This window comes from Chiloscyllium plagiosum, unplaced genomic scaffold (genome assembly GCF_037043375.1).
Source record: "Chiloscyllium plagiosum isolate Xiang-an unplaced genomic scaffold, Cpla_swu_hap1 HiC_scaffold_2, whole genome shotgun sequence".
Lineage (NCBI taxonomy): Eukaryota > Metazoa > Chordata > Chondrichthyes > Orectolobiformes > Hemiscylliidae > Chiloscyllium > Chiloscyllium plagiosum.
Window position 1 is genome coordinate 13,504,142 of NW_028270140.1, and position 16,286 is coordinate 13,520,427.

The 16,286-nt window shown below is 41.0% G+C and overlaps 1 protein-coding gene across 4 annotated transcripts in view; it reads right to left on the minus strand.

Annotated features, from left to right (window-relative positions):
• Positions 1 to 1,974: 1,974 nt before the first annotated feature.
• The window catches only part of pax5 (paired box 5), a 216,165-nt gene continuing 201,853 nt past the window's right edge, over positions 1,975 to 16,286 (minus strand). For all 4 annotated transcript variants that reach the window (XM_087994671.1, XM_087994680.1, XM_087994686.1 and 1 more), the window contains one exon: positions 1,975 to 9,383. In XM_087994671.1, the coding sequence (XP_087850797.1) occupies positions 9,307 to 9,383 (77 nt within the window). In that variant the 3' untranslated portion in view covers positions 1,975 to 9,306. The remainder of the gene's footprint in view (positions 9,384 to 16,286) is intronic.

Sequence of the window (16,286 nt, forward strand, 5' to 3'; positions counted from 1 at the left end):
TTCCTGTTCTTTTTCTCAGGGGGTGGTAGATGGGGTCTAACTCGATGTGTTTGTTGATAGAGTTCCGGTTGGAATGCCATGATTCTAGGAATTCTCGTGAGTGTCTCTGTTTGGCTTGTCCTAAGATGGATGTGTTGTCCCAGTCGAAGTGGTGTCCTTCCTTATCTGTATGTAAGGGACTAGTGAGAGAGGGTCTTTGATGATGTCGGCTGCCTTCCCGAGTCAGCGAGAAGCATAGATGGAGTCAATGGATGGAAGGTTTGGTTTGTGTAATGGATTGGACTGTGTTCACTGCTCTCTGTATATATCTTGTGACTCATTTGCTGGACCAGTGAGTGAAGACTCCAGTGGCCCTCTAAGTTGCTGCCAACTTTCAGACTCAGTGTGAGGCAGGTCAGGAAAATCCCAATAGCACCTGAAACGTGTACTGGATAAAACCTTAATTGGCCTCATTGGCTTCACCATCAGCTGGGTAGCCTGTGTAGCCTTTAGCCTGTCCAGCAAGGACACAGAGGCAGGAATATGTTAGAGAGCTGACCCAATGCAGAACTCCAAGATTTCCCCGTACTTTTGTCTCCAAAGCGGGGATGGTAGTGAGACTATCAGTTACTTCCATTCTGGCAGTTAGATACACCATTGTTCTGCCATGCTCACATTCCAATCACTTCATCTGAACTATCAACATCCTTTCTCCCCAGCACTACACTCCCCTCCCCCCACTGTTGCATAAATGCTGACCCCTCTACACTTCACTTCAGCCCTGAGGAAGTCATCTAGACTCAAAATGTTGGCTTGCTTTCTCTCCATGGATGCTGCCTGACCTATTGCAATCTCCAGCATTCTTTGTTTTCAGCGATGTTACAACCCATTGGGTTTGAGTGTTTTTATTTCAAAGGCTTAAGGGATACATTGATAATCTAGCTGTGATATTGTTTCTCCCAAATTGTAAATAACCAATTTATTAGTCTGTTCTGAAGAAAACAATAAACATTTCACATTGTATTGGAAAATCTAGGATCTGATCTGGCTGCAAGCAGAAAGAGATTGTTTACAAAATAGACACAGAGACAGAGACAGAGACAGAGGAGGTTAGCTCATTTTTCTGAAACAGAATCAGGCCCAGAGACGTCTGCTATCATGTTGAAGTGTAAGGAGCACCACTAGGTATCACCCATGTGGGAAAGTATAACAAGCTCAATATTTTCATAATGTGCAAGAACAAATTGCGCAGGTTCACATATTTATGGATTAAATTAATTTAGCAACCTGGCCTCATGTCACCAAATGGATGCTTGGTTCCTCTCTGGGGAGATTGTTGAAGCATATATTTGAATGAAAGAGATGAACATGCAGTTCAGATCACCAGGGGGCCCTATTGTCTCGCCCAGGGGTATATTGTACAGTGAGACATGAGGCAGTAAGGACACCTTCCTATGACTACAACCAGATTGTAGCTATGACCAACACAGCAGTATCTCAGAGAATTTCCAAGATAATACACAAATTTGTGACATACTCCTATACCAGATCCAAAAAGTGTTTGCTGTACATCTGCACACGCATAATTGGAAAGATATCCTATTCTCCACCACTGCTGACTCCACTTCCAGCTTCTACAGTCAGTGCATTCCAAACTATCATAACTTCGTTTACTAAAAAAAAACTTCTCATCTTGCTTCTGGTTCTAATATCAATAATCTTTAATTTGGATTCTCTGACTATTGTTCCTCCTTCAATGGGAACAATTCTTAAAACTTCAACAAAATGACTCAATTCTGAACCACTGTAATAAATCTCCTTCCAATCTTATCTGCATCCATGCATAGCAATCCCATATTCTCTAGTTTCGGTATATACAGTAAGACTCTCAACCCTCTCCTTTCAATTTTGTCCAGGCTTTTAATACCTGGAAGTATAGTTCATAGAACTGGAAAAATTTCCATGTTTCAAATGATGACCAAGGATAAATACATTGAACTTAAAAAAAGTTTACTTATATTCTTATGTATGAACCAATAAAATTATAGTAAATATTTACAAATAATTATTCTTATATTAAGATTACATACATCAACAGGTCACAAACAATCATCCTTGTAAACACACATACATTGAATCTACACCCATCTTATTGCATGGTACTTTTAGCTAAATCTAATATCAGAAAACTCAGGTTGCATTCAACAGTTTACTTGGAACAGAAAGCACAAATCCCAGTATTGCAATGATGATAAAGAAAAATATCAGATATCTTTGGCAAATTGGCACTGCAGTAATTACATTCAAATGTTATTACACCAGAAAGCAACACACACAGCACAAAATAAAAACACCAAGAATTCATTTCAGTCTGTAAATTACATCCTACAAAAAACAGATAGAAAAACAGAGTTTAAAGAAGCATTTCCTGCTGGAAACAACTTTTTTTTTGTCTTCATCCTTCAAAGGCAATTACTTTCACAAGAAGTACTTAATATTTACTGTACAGAGTTTCTAAGTTGGCCTAGTGACCTTTGGTGAATGCACTGCTTATGCATTTCACAAACTGAGTTTTGCTTGTTTAATTGCAAGCTGCTTTTACTGTCTTTTGATTGTTGCTCTTCATAAAAGTATTTTAAGTTTACATTTGAAATGCGAACGCACTCACCCTTGCTGGGTGTAGCTAGTCCAGTTTGGGAGGGCATTCTGAAGTTAAAGAAGGTAGAAAGACATTTGGAACTTGGATAAAAGAAAAGGCTATCAAGAGTAAAAGATGTGCTCAGCATTCTGGACCATTCAAGTGCATCCAGTATGCTGTGTGGCTTAGTTAACAGACAAGACATCACATTCAAGAGGCCCAGCTGTCGAGTTCCTAATCTCTGTCTGGTCAATGAGGGAGACTGTCCACAAGGCTGATGGGCAACCACAGAGAAAGGGAGGGAGGATTGGGGTGGGGGGGAGCAAGTCAACCTGTGATAGTGCCCTGCAGCTCCTAGTAGCATATAGAATGGTAATGTGAAATGCCAGTTGCCATTGTCTGAGGCAACTCATACCCTCAGCCCTTTTGGATTTAATTTGCAAAAACCAAACGAGGGACAGAGAGAAATATTTTAAAATCAATGGGAGGAGTGAAAAACACTAATTGGATTTTAATAACTTACCATATTAATGACTAATTATTGAAATGGGTATAAAATGACTAGGACAAGTGAATCAGACAAGATGCCTAGGAGGAGATGAGTAACTTATCTCTGAGGGAGAAAAAAAAACAATATCTCTCCCCCTTATCATTGCTGAGCAAAGATCAAGATTCTGACAGTGACAAAGCCACACTTATAGCCCCTTCATTTTAACTGATCTGCTCAAAAGGATGCAAAGAGTCAACCACACAGGACTGAAGTCTTTTGTACACAGACTCACTCAAAGTGGCAGGTTTCCTCCTGAACGAGCTGAGTTTGTGCATTTTCACAATCACTTGCTTTCCCTCCTGGTATCTCTCTATTCCTCAAGCCAATTGCATGACAGGGTTTATTGTTAAGGTGTGGGCTGCTAGTTCAGTTCATGAAGTGTTTCTCTGCCAATCCCATCACCACCGTTCCATCAAAAGGTAGAAACACACAAAATAGGTAGAAGATTAGACTGTCCTGGCTGTCCCTCTTCTCTCTTATGACACTGACACATAACAGTAAAAGGACCAAAACCCTACATGCAGGATGAAAAAGGTTGTCAATAATCTTGTCAGACCATTTAATAATATGTACCTCACATTTCACGTGAAGGTTGAATGTTTTTGTACTAAATGAGGAAGTATGAAATTGGCAATACCCATTTTAACCATGCCATCCTCCCAGGAATCTTCCAGAACCCAATTTGATGAAGAGTCACACTGAATGTGCACTAATTTGGGAAGTGTTGATATAATATCTACATAATTAACCAAATATATTTTGGAGGTGGCCAGGAGATTACTGATGTGACAGTGAGAGTAAATATGGATGACAGAGTGCATGTGAGAGAAAGGTATAAAAGTGTGCAAGAGTGAAAGAGAAAATGTAGGGGATAATTGGCCTTCAGCAGTCACACAAGTTGTTTGATAGTAAATCAGTAGCCTGTTTTGCACTTTAGCCAACTATCTTTTTCACATATATAAACTGTTGTTGATCATATTATCCTTCACATGCTATAGAACAAGATGAAATGTTACCCCATGTATTTCCACATAACTAAAATGAATATTTTAATAAATGCAATGTTCACTTGTGCATCTCTATTTTTGCCTGTGGCATCATCTGAATATATCTCGGGGAGTTGGGAGACACTTAGTGTAACCAACCTGTGAACCGAGCAGCCCACTGTTTGCTGATCACTTGTGGGTTATGGAATCATGAGCAGGCATTAATCAAACATCCTACCCATTCCTCTGACATCCCTCTTATTTTCTATTTGATTGTATTAGGCTAAATGTTTGTCAGCAGGGAAGAGCATTCTAGCTGTTGCTGCTCGGGAGCAAGACTGCTTAAGGACACTGATGGTTCATTTTAATTTTGCTTCTGAAGTACTTCTCATGCTTTTATAGGAAATGGTAACAATCATTAAATTCTGCAGAGACAATAGGAACAATTTTAATCCAACTCCTCCATTGGGATATTGACAGTACCACATGAAACACTGGTTTTCCACCTCACCCGAGATTACTCTATTGAAATGAAAGGAGAGTAAGGTCTGGTAATGTACAAATCCAGGATGCAACACTTCAGTCTCTTGCTGACAAGTTGGTTATAACTGACTCCATGATCTATTTGCTTCAGTCTTAATGCTGCGCGCTGATTCAAAAGTTTGAACAGGAGGCTCTTGTACAATCAACTGCAGACTACTGAAGCAGATGCCTGTAGGAAATAATCTTGAGGGTTCTTGTGGCACAGTGGTAGAGTTCCTCTTCTGAGCCAGGAGGTTTAAGTCTCACCTGCTCCAGAGGGGTGTCATAACATCTTTGAACAGGTTGATGAGAAAATATTTGTAGGAAATGATCTCTAGCACAAGTGAGGATTCAAGACCACTAACTACAAAGAGGAATGACAGGACTGTTATTTATGCTGGCTAACTGCATGTACAAAATCAGTAAATAAATAATTGGCACAAGCTGCCCAGGAGTTCACTGGTAACACCTCACATATTTGCTGACTATTTAAATGTCAATTAGAGTTTGTAATGGAAATCTGCCATATCTTTTACCTCATTCTCACTGGCTGTGGTTTATCAGTCTGAGCTAGCATGAGAGTGGGATCAAATGGCCAACACTTCCACCACAGATAAGGAGGAGCAGTTTCCCACCCATTATCCAATAGCCCAAGAAAAAGGAGACATCTGAGAACACAATGGCAACATAACCAATGTTCAGAAGATGAGTTGGGCCAGTTTCTAACCTTGGCAGAGAATGTACTTTATAAATGGCAGGTAAACTACCAATTAATATTGCTAAAATTGAGAGGCTTCTAAGATTGCTCTGTTTGGGACTGTTTCTTTAAATTTACAGTCAAATTAAGGGAGTCCGATTACCTGTTCAGAAGTCTGACTGACAGTAAGCCTAGGTGGTTTGATAGAGATCAAAGGAGGGCTTAGATTGGTTTACAGGGAAGGAGGTGCTGGATATTCATGCTTAAAGACATACAATGATCGGTGCATCAACAGTAGAGGCAAAGTTTCTAGCTCCCCAACACCCCCAAAAATGGTTTAACATGTAACCTTACTTTTTAAGCTGATCATTCAGTTGCAAGATGGAGAAGAATTGAGCTCTCAAGGATAGCTTATTAGCATTGCTACCTAGGTAGAAAACCCCTATGATTCACATTAATACCAGGAAGTATGCTAATGTAAAGATCAGGTTACATAATTGAATATCACAATATTTTTGAGACTGGCTTGATATGGGAGAGGGCCAACTCAAGGCCAAAAATGTTACTATGATTTTCTACACAGGAATGCAAGTGAAAAGTTTATGCTAAGGTTAAAGATCATATGTTGTGAGGAGTTCAAACAAGACTGGAAGATTAGCCCAGCTTTGGTGAGAGAATGAGTCTCAGAGAAAAAAACCTCACTGCTCTCAGACTCAAAGGAAATAAAATGGAAATAAACCCTCAGATGCTAAGAATCACTTTTGGATTAATTCTGGGAATAATGATTAAAGAATTATAAAGAATACCTGTTTGTGTATGTTTTCTCTGTTGGACTAAGAAGTAGTTGTAGAGGTATCCCATTCTGTGATTTAAAGCATAATTACCTAAAATGGTAGTGTTCAGTTAATAGTGTCTTTAGTCATTTGTTACAGTAATTCACCAAAAATGTGAAATTTTGACCGGTCGTTCTTTCAGCTATTAACTGCATTTTCTGTTCAAAAGTTATCAAGTCCAATAGGGGTTTGTGACAACATACACATGGTTAATGTGTTCTCCAGGGCAATTTCAATTAGTTAAGGATATCCAAAAGATATTTTGTAGAGTTTTGTCCCCCTTAAATGTCCTTCTATTCTTACCATTCTTTTTTTCCCTCTCTCGGGGGTTACATTGCTGGTGGAGAAGTTGCCCGGATGGGGGTCGAGGATTTGGGTTGTGGGCTGAATGGATGTCTAGTCATTCTTTAAACATACCAATTGTATAGAGTAGGTTTTGATGGATAAGATGATCCTCATCATTTACTTCAGTTTTATTTACTTCTACAGAAGAGTCCAGCTCAGTGAACATTGCAAGAAGTGGGAATATCTTCTGTCTTCACCCACAGTTCTTTGAAACCCAAATCTAACCCACGTGTAATGAAGGGAAAGTGTGTTTCTCCCCAAGGGTTTCAGCTTGGTCTTTTATTCAGACAGCCCCGTTCTCATCTCCACATTGCACATGTTATGCAAAAGAGTTAACCATTTAAGAGCTATTTCTCAAAATAAAACACTTTTAAAAGTAATTTTAACAACTCAAAAGAATTTATGCATGAAAAACAACACAGAATAGTGGCAACACAATTACTCACTGCACCAAACCATTGTCTGAGCTTCACAAACAGAGATAAAGTAACAGTGTGTTAACTCAGGAACAGCAGGCTGCATTTTATGAATCTATGTCTGAACTTTATTTGGGGGAATGGGGTCCCCTTCCAGTATATTCCAAAACACACAAACACGTTGCACAATGCAGAATATACAGCACAGAAACAGTCAATTCAGACTCACTGATATGTGCTGATGACCATATTGCACACAAACCTTTTTCCATGTATATCATCTATTCCGTTGGTATACTCTCCTACTGCTTACACCCTCAAGTCTTTATCCAGATTCTGTGTAAATACACTTGTGCCATCTGCCTCACCTACTCCTCAACCTCCACCTCCCAATCACTCCATGTGAAGAAGTAACACACAGGCTCACCTCAGCCAACCCATACTATGGGTTTCTAGTGCCAAAAGTTTAACAAAATTAAAGGTAAAAATCTCAAAATTCATCATTATCTTAATAAATAAACACTTTAAAACTATTTTCTTATGTTCCTGAATATGATATGCAAAGCTCAAAGAGTTAAACATTCACGCCCCAATTTTAACTGCCCCCATCTGGCAAAATCTGGGGGTGAGAGCTACCACCACCCAACCCCCACATCCTTCCAGCTTTGTCCTCTTGTTTGCACTGCAAGTGTGCAGGACAACCCAAGGAATGAAGTGGACCTTTAACAGGCTAAAGGCTCGCCTCTCTCCCATCACAGACACCTACATTACTGCAGGCACCCACACAGTCCCAATCTCACAACACCCAATCATGGCTCTAACCCCTCAGTATAAATCCCACTCCCTCCAGTGGTGACCCCCAGCCTCTAAGCATATCCCAAACAATGGCCCCCACAAATGGAGACAATGGCCCAGTGGTGTTATCATGGACTATTAATCCAGAGACCCAGGTAATGTTCTGCAGATACAGGGTTGAATCCCACCATGGCAGATGGTTGAAATTGGAAGTTCCAATTAAAAGAAATGTCTGGAATTAAGAGTCGAATGATGATGACCATGAATCTATTGTCAATTGTTGGAAAAACCCATCTGGTTCGCTAATGTCCTTTAAAATCTTGTAGGCCTGGTCTGGCCTACAAGAGTCTCCAGATCCACAGCAACATGGTTGACTCATAACTGCCCTCTGGCACAATTAGGGATGGGCAATAAATGCTGGCCTAGCCATCCCATGAATGAGTTTTGAAAAATATGACCCATGACTAATACTTGGAGATGACTTTATCTTCCTTCTGCTTGTAGGTGTTACTGAGTTACAGTCATCAAGGTCCTTACACCCCCTGCATCCCTTTCACCTCCCTATTAACATCAAAGTCTTCAGTGTTGGGTATGTGAGAGAGAGAGAGAGAGAAAGAGAGAGAGCGCATACACACAGTTTCAAAAAGGAATTTGGTACTGAGTGATTCTCATATCATACCAGACTTATGGATACAATGGAAGTGAGTGGCCAGTTCTGAACTCAATGTTCAGAACCTGCTTAGTTTTCCATGGTCATCCTGTGTGCCTGCTATCATCAGCGCAAGACCAGTTGTGATTCAGTGCCTTCTAAACCCAGAATGCAGGAAGACTTCAATTTCGTTTCTAAATCATATTGTAATACTGATACAACAGTGATTTAATCTAAACATGAAATTTGATAAATTAGAATTCACAAACTGGATTGACCAAAATGCAATATTTTCTGAAATTTTTCAGAAGTCATAAATGTTTTAAGAAGCTTCTTTTTAAAAAGCAGATGCTGTTATAGGACACAAAGGATTAAGGTTGAGGCTCCCGTGATATGATGCAGTGTGTAATTATTCTACAGTTTGTTTCTTCCCCACATCAGTCTTCAAATACTTGTAAGTGCAGTGATTCAGTAATCCAAATTATGATCTTTAAATATAGACAGTTCTTTTGCTGCTTCTCAGTTTGAAATCATTTCTCAGAAAAAATATGACATGGAATAAAATATTACCCTCATTTTGAAAACCACATTACCCTAATTCAAAAAGAAACTTGAACAGTCTTTCTTTGTTACCAACTGGATGCACTCCATCGATTGCCTGGTTAACAATTGGTGTGGGTCCAAAGTCAGTAGTTTCAGTCATTCTGCAATGACTAGAACAAATGTTTGGCAGCAGTCTTTCGAAAGCCAGTTTGATTATCCTGCAGGAAGTTCACATTTGACCTTCTGAGCTTCACACATTTCCTGTTGTCTCAGACCTGATTGATATGTGTTGTAAGTGCACAATTTCTTCACTACCTGCAGGTCATGCCTCCACCCCACCCCACTCCCACCAGCTAGTGACGATCATAGGCTGTAGCAGCAGCCGCTGGTGCTGACCCTCGGGTTGCTGTGCTGTAATAATAAGGGGAACCTGAAAAAAGAACGACACCAGGGTTAGAAAAATTTGCACTATGAAAAAAATAAGTTCATGCTAAAAAGGACCACGTTGACCACATACCAATTTCCACACAGTCAGGATGATGAGCTAATTCATCAGACCAGACCGTTTGGGAACAGCTACACTTTGGAATAACTTGGGCTAATTGGCCAGCTACTCATTCACTTGGTATTAGAAGACATTAAGTTGAAACCTGCAGCATCACTGAAGCACACCAAGAAATAACATTAAACAAAAAAAAACCCAAAGGCCTACCAATGTTGGAAATCAGAAACAAAATCAGAAATTGTTAGTAAAGCTTAGCAGGTCTGGCAATGTCTGTGGAGAGAAAGCAGAGTTAATGATTGAGGTCCAGTGACCCTTCTTCAGAACTGATCATGGCTTAGGTAGAGGAGTGGAGGGAGGAGAAAGGAAAACCGACTTTTCGGGCAAAAGAGGTCTCTATTCCTGATGAAGGGCTTTTGCCCGAAACATCGATTTTCCTGCTCCCCGGATGCTGCCTGACCTGCTGTGCTTTTCCAGCACCACTCTGATCTAAACTCTGGTTTCCAGCATCAGCAGTCCTTACTTTTGCCATGTCAAGACAAGACCTAGTGTATGGATTTGAGTAAGCACTTGGAGGAGGTTGCTCAGGCCCCAAAATTATTGAATTTGACATTGAGTTCAGAAAGTTGCAAGGTTCCCAAGCTACAAATGAGGTGTTAATCTTCCTGCTTGCAATGAGTTTTGCTGGAGTACAGATGTTGGCCCGGGAACATGGTGCTATGTTGAAATAGCAGGCAACCAGAAGCTCAGGGTCATTTTTGCAGACAAAGTAGGTGTGACCAATTTGCAGAAAGAGTTCAATCATTTTAAGAAATAACACTGATCCCCTTGCAGCATTGTTCATTAACAAACATTCCCAGCTCTGATTCTCAAAATGGACATATCCCTGTTAAGAAAGTTGTTTGCAGTCAGCGCTGGATGGAAATTCATGGATCCACAACCTTCCAATTAACTGTGGAGAGGTGACGGCTTAGTGGCAATGTGTCTGGCCTGTAATCAGGCTAGTGCCCTGGGAACATGGGGTCAAATCTCACCATAGCAGATCTGCAGCTTATATTTCACAAAACTCTAGAATAAAGTACTAGCCTGGTTGAGACCATGCAGCCACTGCCAACTGTTGTAAAAACCCATCTGCTTCACTAAGGACTTTTCAGGAAATCAGTGTTAAATTTACTCAGTTAAGCAACAAATCCTATAAAAGAATAAATCGATAAACAATCTTAGCAGATCTAACAGTGGAGTACCGCAACTCAGACAGCAGCTTTTATATATTTGTATCTGAACTCCTTTTTGCTTATTAACAAAAGTTTCTATCTAATATATTTTTGGAAGTCTGAAAAAAATCACAACACTGGAGAAACTCAGCAGGTGTGGCAGCATCTGTGGAGATTTAAACAAAGTTAATGTTTTGAGTTTGATAAGACTCTTCTTCAGAAAGACACGTGTGATTTGCCTCACTGTTCTTTCAATAGCAAATTTTGTTCTAGAAAATATAGTGTTTGTTGGATCTTACTGTATATAAATTGTTCCTACCTTACAACAGTGACTATGCTTTGAAATTCAAGTATTAACTGTGGAATGGTTTTGGACATCCTGAGGCTGTAAAAGGACCTACATAAGTCCAAGTTCTGTTTGCCATTTAAGGAGTGTATCATAAATAGAGATAACCATAAAAAGAGTATAATTTGAAGAGAAGAATTACCCAAAGTGACAATACACAATAATGTTCTTCAGTAATTTCATTAAAGCTTAGTTTTAATGAATCTGTATCCTGTTCATTAAGTACTGGGAGGTGATGGCCTAGCCGTGTTATCACAAAACTATTAATCCAGAGACCCAGGCAATGTTCTGGGGAGCTGGGCTCCAATTCCAATATGGTGGATCATGGGGTTTGAATTCAATAAACTGTGGGACCAAAGTCCAATGATGATCATGAAACTGTTGTTGATTGTCAGGGAAAAAAAAACCCATCTGGTTTACTAATGCCCTTTAGGGAAGGAAACCGCTATCCTTACCCAGCCTGGCTTACATGTGACTCCAGACCCACAGCAATGTGGTTGACTCTCAACTGCCCTCTGGGCAATTGGGGATGGGCAGTAAGTGCTGGCCTCGCCAGTAATGCTCACATCCTATAAATGAATAAGATGGGCTGTGTTAGCCACAGCAGTTGCTGAATATGTTATGGCGGTTGGTGAATAATATTGCATTTTTGTCACCGTGGAAATAGATTGAAGTCTTAAGATTTGTTTCTGTTGAAGACAGATAGAACCATCTTCAATTAAGACATCTGTATCCAAAACCCCAAGAGTGAAATATTGGATTCAAGATGTTAAAGTGGTGAACATGACTAGAGTCCTGGGTTAAACATCCCACGATGTCTTTAACTTTGTCTGAAAATAATATCAAGCATTTGGTAAAAATAATACAATCTGAAACCAGACGCTCAGTGCCACATTTGCAGATGGAAGGTGGTGTCTCACAAAACTGTCAAACAGTTTAAGTTTGGTCTTCCCTATATACAGTAGACTGCTTACTGAGTAGCAAATATAGTATGCTATACTGAAAGAAGTGCACACGAATTGTTGTTTCACAGAGGGGATTTGTTCCTTCTCAGAGATTTGTGCAACAGCTTTCAAAATCTGATTGGGGGCAGATGTTCGCAGCTGGAAAATGGGAAGCCTTCAAAAATGAGATAACGAGAATCCAGAGAAAGTATATTCCTGTTAGGATGAAAGGAAAGGCTGATAGGTACAGGGAATGCTCAATGACTAAAGAAATGGAGGGTTTGGTTAAGAAAAAGAAGGAAGCATATATCAGGTATAAGACAGGATACATCGAGTGAATCCTTAGAAGAGTATAAAGGAAGTAGGAGTATACTTAAGAGGGAAATCAGGAGGGCAAAAAGGGGACACGAGATAGCTTTGGCAAATAGAATTAAGGAGAATCCAAAGGGTTTTGACAAATACATTAAGGACAAAAAGGTAACTAGGGAGAGAATAGAGCCCCTCAAAGATCAGCAAGGTGGCCTTTGTGTGGAGCTGCAGAAAGTGGGGGAGATACTAAACAAGTATTTTGCATCAGTATTTACTGTGGAAAAGGATATGGAAGATATAGAATGTAGGGAAATAGATGGTGACACCTTGCAAAATGTCCATATTACAGAGGAGGAAGTGCTGGATGTCTTGAAATGCATAAAAGTGGATAAATCCCCAGGACCTGATCAGGTGTACCCTAGAACTCTGTGGGAAGCTAGAGAAGTGATTGCTGGGCCTCTTGCTGAGATTTTTGTATCATCAATAGTCACAGGTGAGGTGCCGGAAGACTGGAGGTTGGCTAGTGTGGTGCCACAGTAAGGGTAGTAAGGACAAGACAGGGAACTATAAACCGGTGAGCCTGACATTGGTGGTGGGCAAGTTGTTGGAGGGAATCCTGAGGGACAGGATGTACATGTATTTGGAAAGGCAAGGAATGATTAGGGATAGTCAACATGGCTTTGTGCTTGGGAAATCATGTCTCACAAACTTGATTGAGTTTTTTGAAGTAGTAACAAAGAAGATCGATGAGGGCAGAGCAGTAGATGTGATCTATATGGACTTCAGTAAAACATTCGACATGGTTCCCCATGGGAGATTGGTTAGCAAGGTTACATCTCACGGAATACAGGGAGAACTAGCCATTTGGATACAGAACTGGCTTAAAGGTAGAAGGCAGAGGGTGGTGGTGGAGGGTTGCTTTTCAGACTGGAGGCCTGTAACCAGTGGAGTGCCACTACGATTGGTGCTGTGTCCACTACTTTTTGACATTTACATAAATGATTTGGATGTGAGCATAAGAGGTACAGTTAGTAAATTTGCAAATGACACCATAATTGGAGTTGTAGTGGACAGCAAAGAAGGTTACATCAGATTACAACAGGATCTTGACCAGATGGGCCAATGGGCTGAGAAGTGGCAGATGGAGTTGAATTCAGATAAATGCAAGGTGCTGCATTTTGGGAAAGCAAATCTTAGCAGAACTTATACACTTAATGGTAAGGTCCTAGGGAGTGTTGCTGAACAAAGAGACCTTGGAGTGCAGGTTCATAGGTTGCATATTGAAAGTGGAGTCGCAAGTAGATAGGATAGTGAAGGCATGCTTTCCTTTATTGGTCAGAGTATGGAGTACAGGAGTTGGAAGGTCATGTTGTGGCTGTACAGGACATTGGTTAGGCCACTGTTGGAATATTGCATGCAATTCTGGTCTCCTTCATATTGGAAGGATGCTGTGAAACTTGAAAGGGTTCAGAAAAGATTTACAAGGATGTTGTCAGGGTTGGAGGACTTGAGCTATAGAGAGAGGCTGAACAGGCTGGGACTGTTTTCCCTGGAGCGTCAGAGGTTGAGTGGTGACCTTATACAGATTTACAAAATCATGAGGGGCAAAGTCTTTTCCTTGAGGTCAGGGAGTCCAGAACTAGAGGGCTTAGATTTAGGGTAAGAGGGGAAAGATATAAGAGAGACCTAAGGGGCAACCTTTTCACACAGAGAATGGTACGTGTATGGAATGAGCTGCCAGAAGAAGTGGTGGAGGCTGGTACAATTGCAAGATTTAAAAGGCATTTGGATGGGTATATGAATAGGAAAGGTTTGGAGGGATATGGGCAGGTGGGACTAGATTGGGTTGGGATATCTGATCGGTATGGACGTGTTGGACCGAAGGGTCTGTTTCCATGCTGTACATCTCTATGACAAAAAAAACCTGTGGAGACAGTCACTGAATATTCATGTTAAACAGGGGAATTATAAATTATCTGGGCTGGATGGGGATGTGGAATTGGGAACACAAAAAATCAACCATGATTTTCTTGAATGACAGCCAAGGCTTGAAGGGCCAAATGGCCTATTTCTGCTCCCAACTCAGGCGTTCCTTTGATGGTGAGGAGGGAGGAGGTGGAAGAGATTGTTTCACATTTCCTCTTAAGTGCCACGGGTAGACGGGGGGGAATCTTGGGGATGGCCCTGGGTGCTAGGGATCTAACAGTCTCCCCTGAATGCTGAAATCAGAGAGGAGGGGAAACATGTATGTGGTGGTGGTATCGCTCTGGATTAGGCCGGAATGCTAGTGGATGACATATTGAATACAAGAAGCTGGTAGGATCTCTGGATGAAGCAGGGCCGAGAGTGTGGTGCTGGAAAAGCACAGCAGGTCAGGCAGCTTCCAAGGAGCCTGACAATCAACATTTCAGGCATAAGTCCTTCATCAGGAATGCCTGAAAGTTCGATTCTCCTCCTACTCGGAATGTGCCTGACCTGCTGTGCTTTTCAAGCACCACACTCTCGACTCTGATCTCCAGCATCTGCAGTCCTCACTTTCTCCTCTGGAAGAAGCAGTAATGACCTCCAAACTCAAAGTCTCGTTACCCTGATCGGCCCAGTTTCTATTTTCTTTCCAAGATTCACAAACACAACTGCTCTGTTGGAATTACCATTTCAGCCTGTTCCTACAGTACTGAACCAATTTGGTTTGTTTTAATTACCTTTTCTTCCTTGGTCCATTCTCCTCCCACCTATATCTAGGACTCTTTCAGGGCATGCCATTGTTTTAACAATTTCCAGATTCCTGGTCCAAACCATCACCTCTTTGTTCCCAACAACCCCTTAGGGAAAATGGGGATTTCTAACAAGAGAAGCTCAGTTTCTAACTGAATCCCAGTGACTTCTGCTGGGCTGTATTCATACAGACAATTACTGGAGTAGCTTTCCACAATAAAACCTGCTGTACAAAGGGGAGCTCAAATGCAAATTACATCATCACTTTGCTTTCAGTGTGCAAACATGGCTTTATGCTCTTGGATATCCATCTCACCCTTACACCTTGACCTGTGTGTCCTCAGCCTCCCGCAGTGCTCCAATGAAACTGAAAATGTGTTGCTGGAAAAGCGCAGCAGGTCAGGCAGCATCCAGGGAACAGGAGAATTGACGTTTCGGGCATAAGCCCTTCCTGAAGAAGGGCTTATGCCCGAAACGTCGATTCTCCTGTTCCCTGGATGCTGCCTGACCTGCTGCGCTTTTCCAGCAACACATTTTCAGCTCTGATCTCCAGCATCTGCCGACCTCACTTTCTCTCCAATGAAACTGAACAAACTCAAAGAATAGCATCTTCTCTTTTGATTAGCTACTTTATAGCCTTCTGAACTTGACAGGGAGTTCAACAATTTCACACTCTGACCCCTGTTGCCACCTGAGGTAGACAATCAGCCATGGTCATATTGAATGATGGAGCAGGTTCAAAGAACAAAGGGCCTACTCCTGCTCCCAGTTTCTAGGTCTAGGTTTCTTTTTCTTTGTAGGTTTCTGATCCACTTTGATGTTTTTCATCTCAGCTGGCAGCTGTTCATTTTTCTGCCATCACACTTCAAGACAACTCTTGATTCTCTGTCTCATTATCGTTTCCTTGGACCTTGCACCACCGATCCTTTTGTCATTTCATCTTTGTATCTTTTTTTCTACCAGACCCCCATCACGTTTACCTTGCTGAATTTCTCCAATTGTAATGAAAGGTCATTGACCTGAAATATGCAAACTACTTTTCTCCCTTCATAGATGCTGTCAGCTCTGCTGAGTAATTCTAGTGGTTTTTGCTATTATTTTAAATTCCCACCATGCTCAGAGCTTTGACATCTGCAACATGCCCCCTTGTAGGCAAAGTGCCACTCAGATGCCCCACTACCCTCCAATGTGGTGCTTGTCAATGACTAAGAGCTAACACCATAACATCAGTCATTGTGACATCCACGGAGAAGTCAGAAACTTGAAGCAAAACATTTTGTATCTTCACTTTCTTTCCTACTGA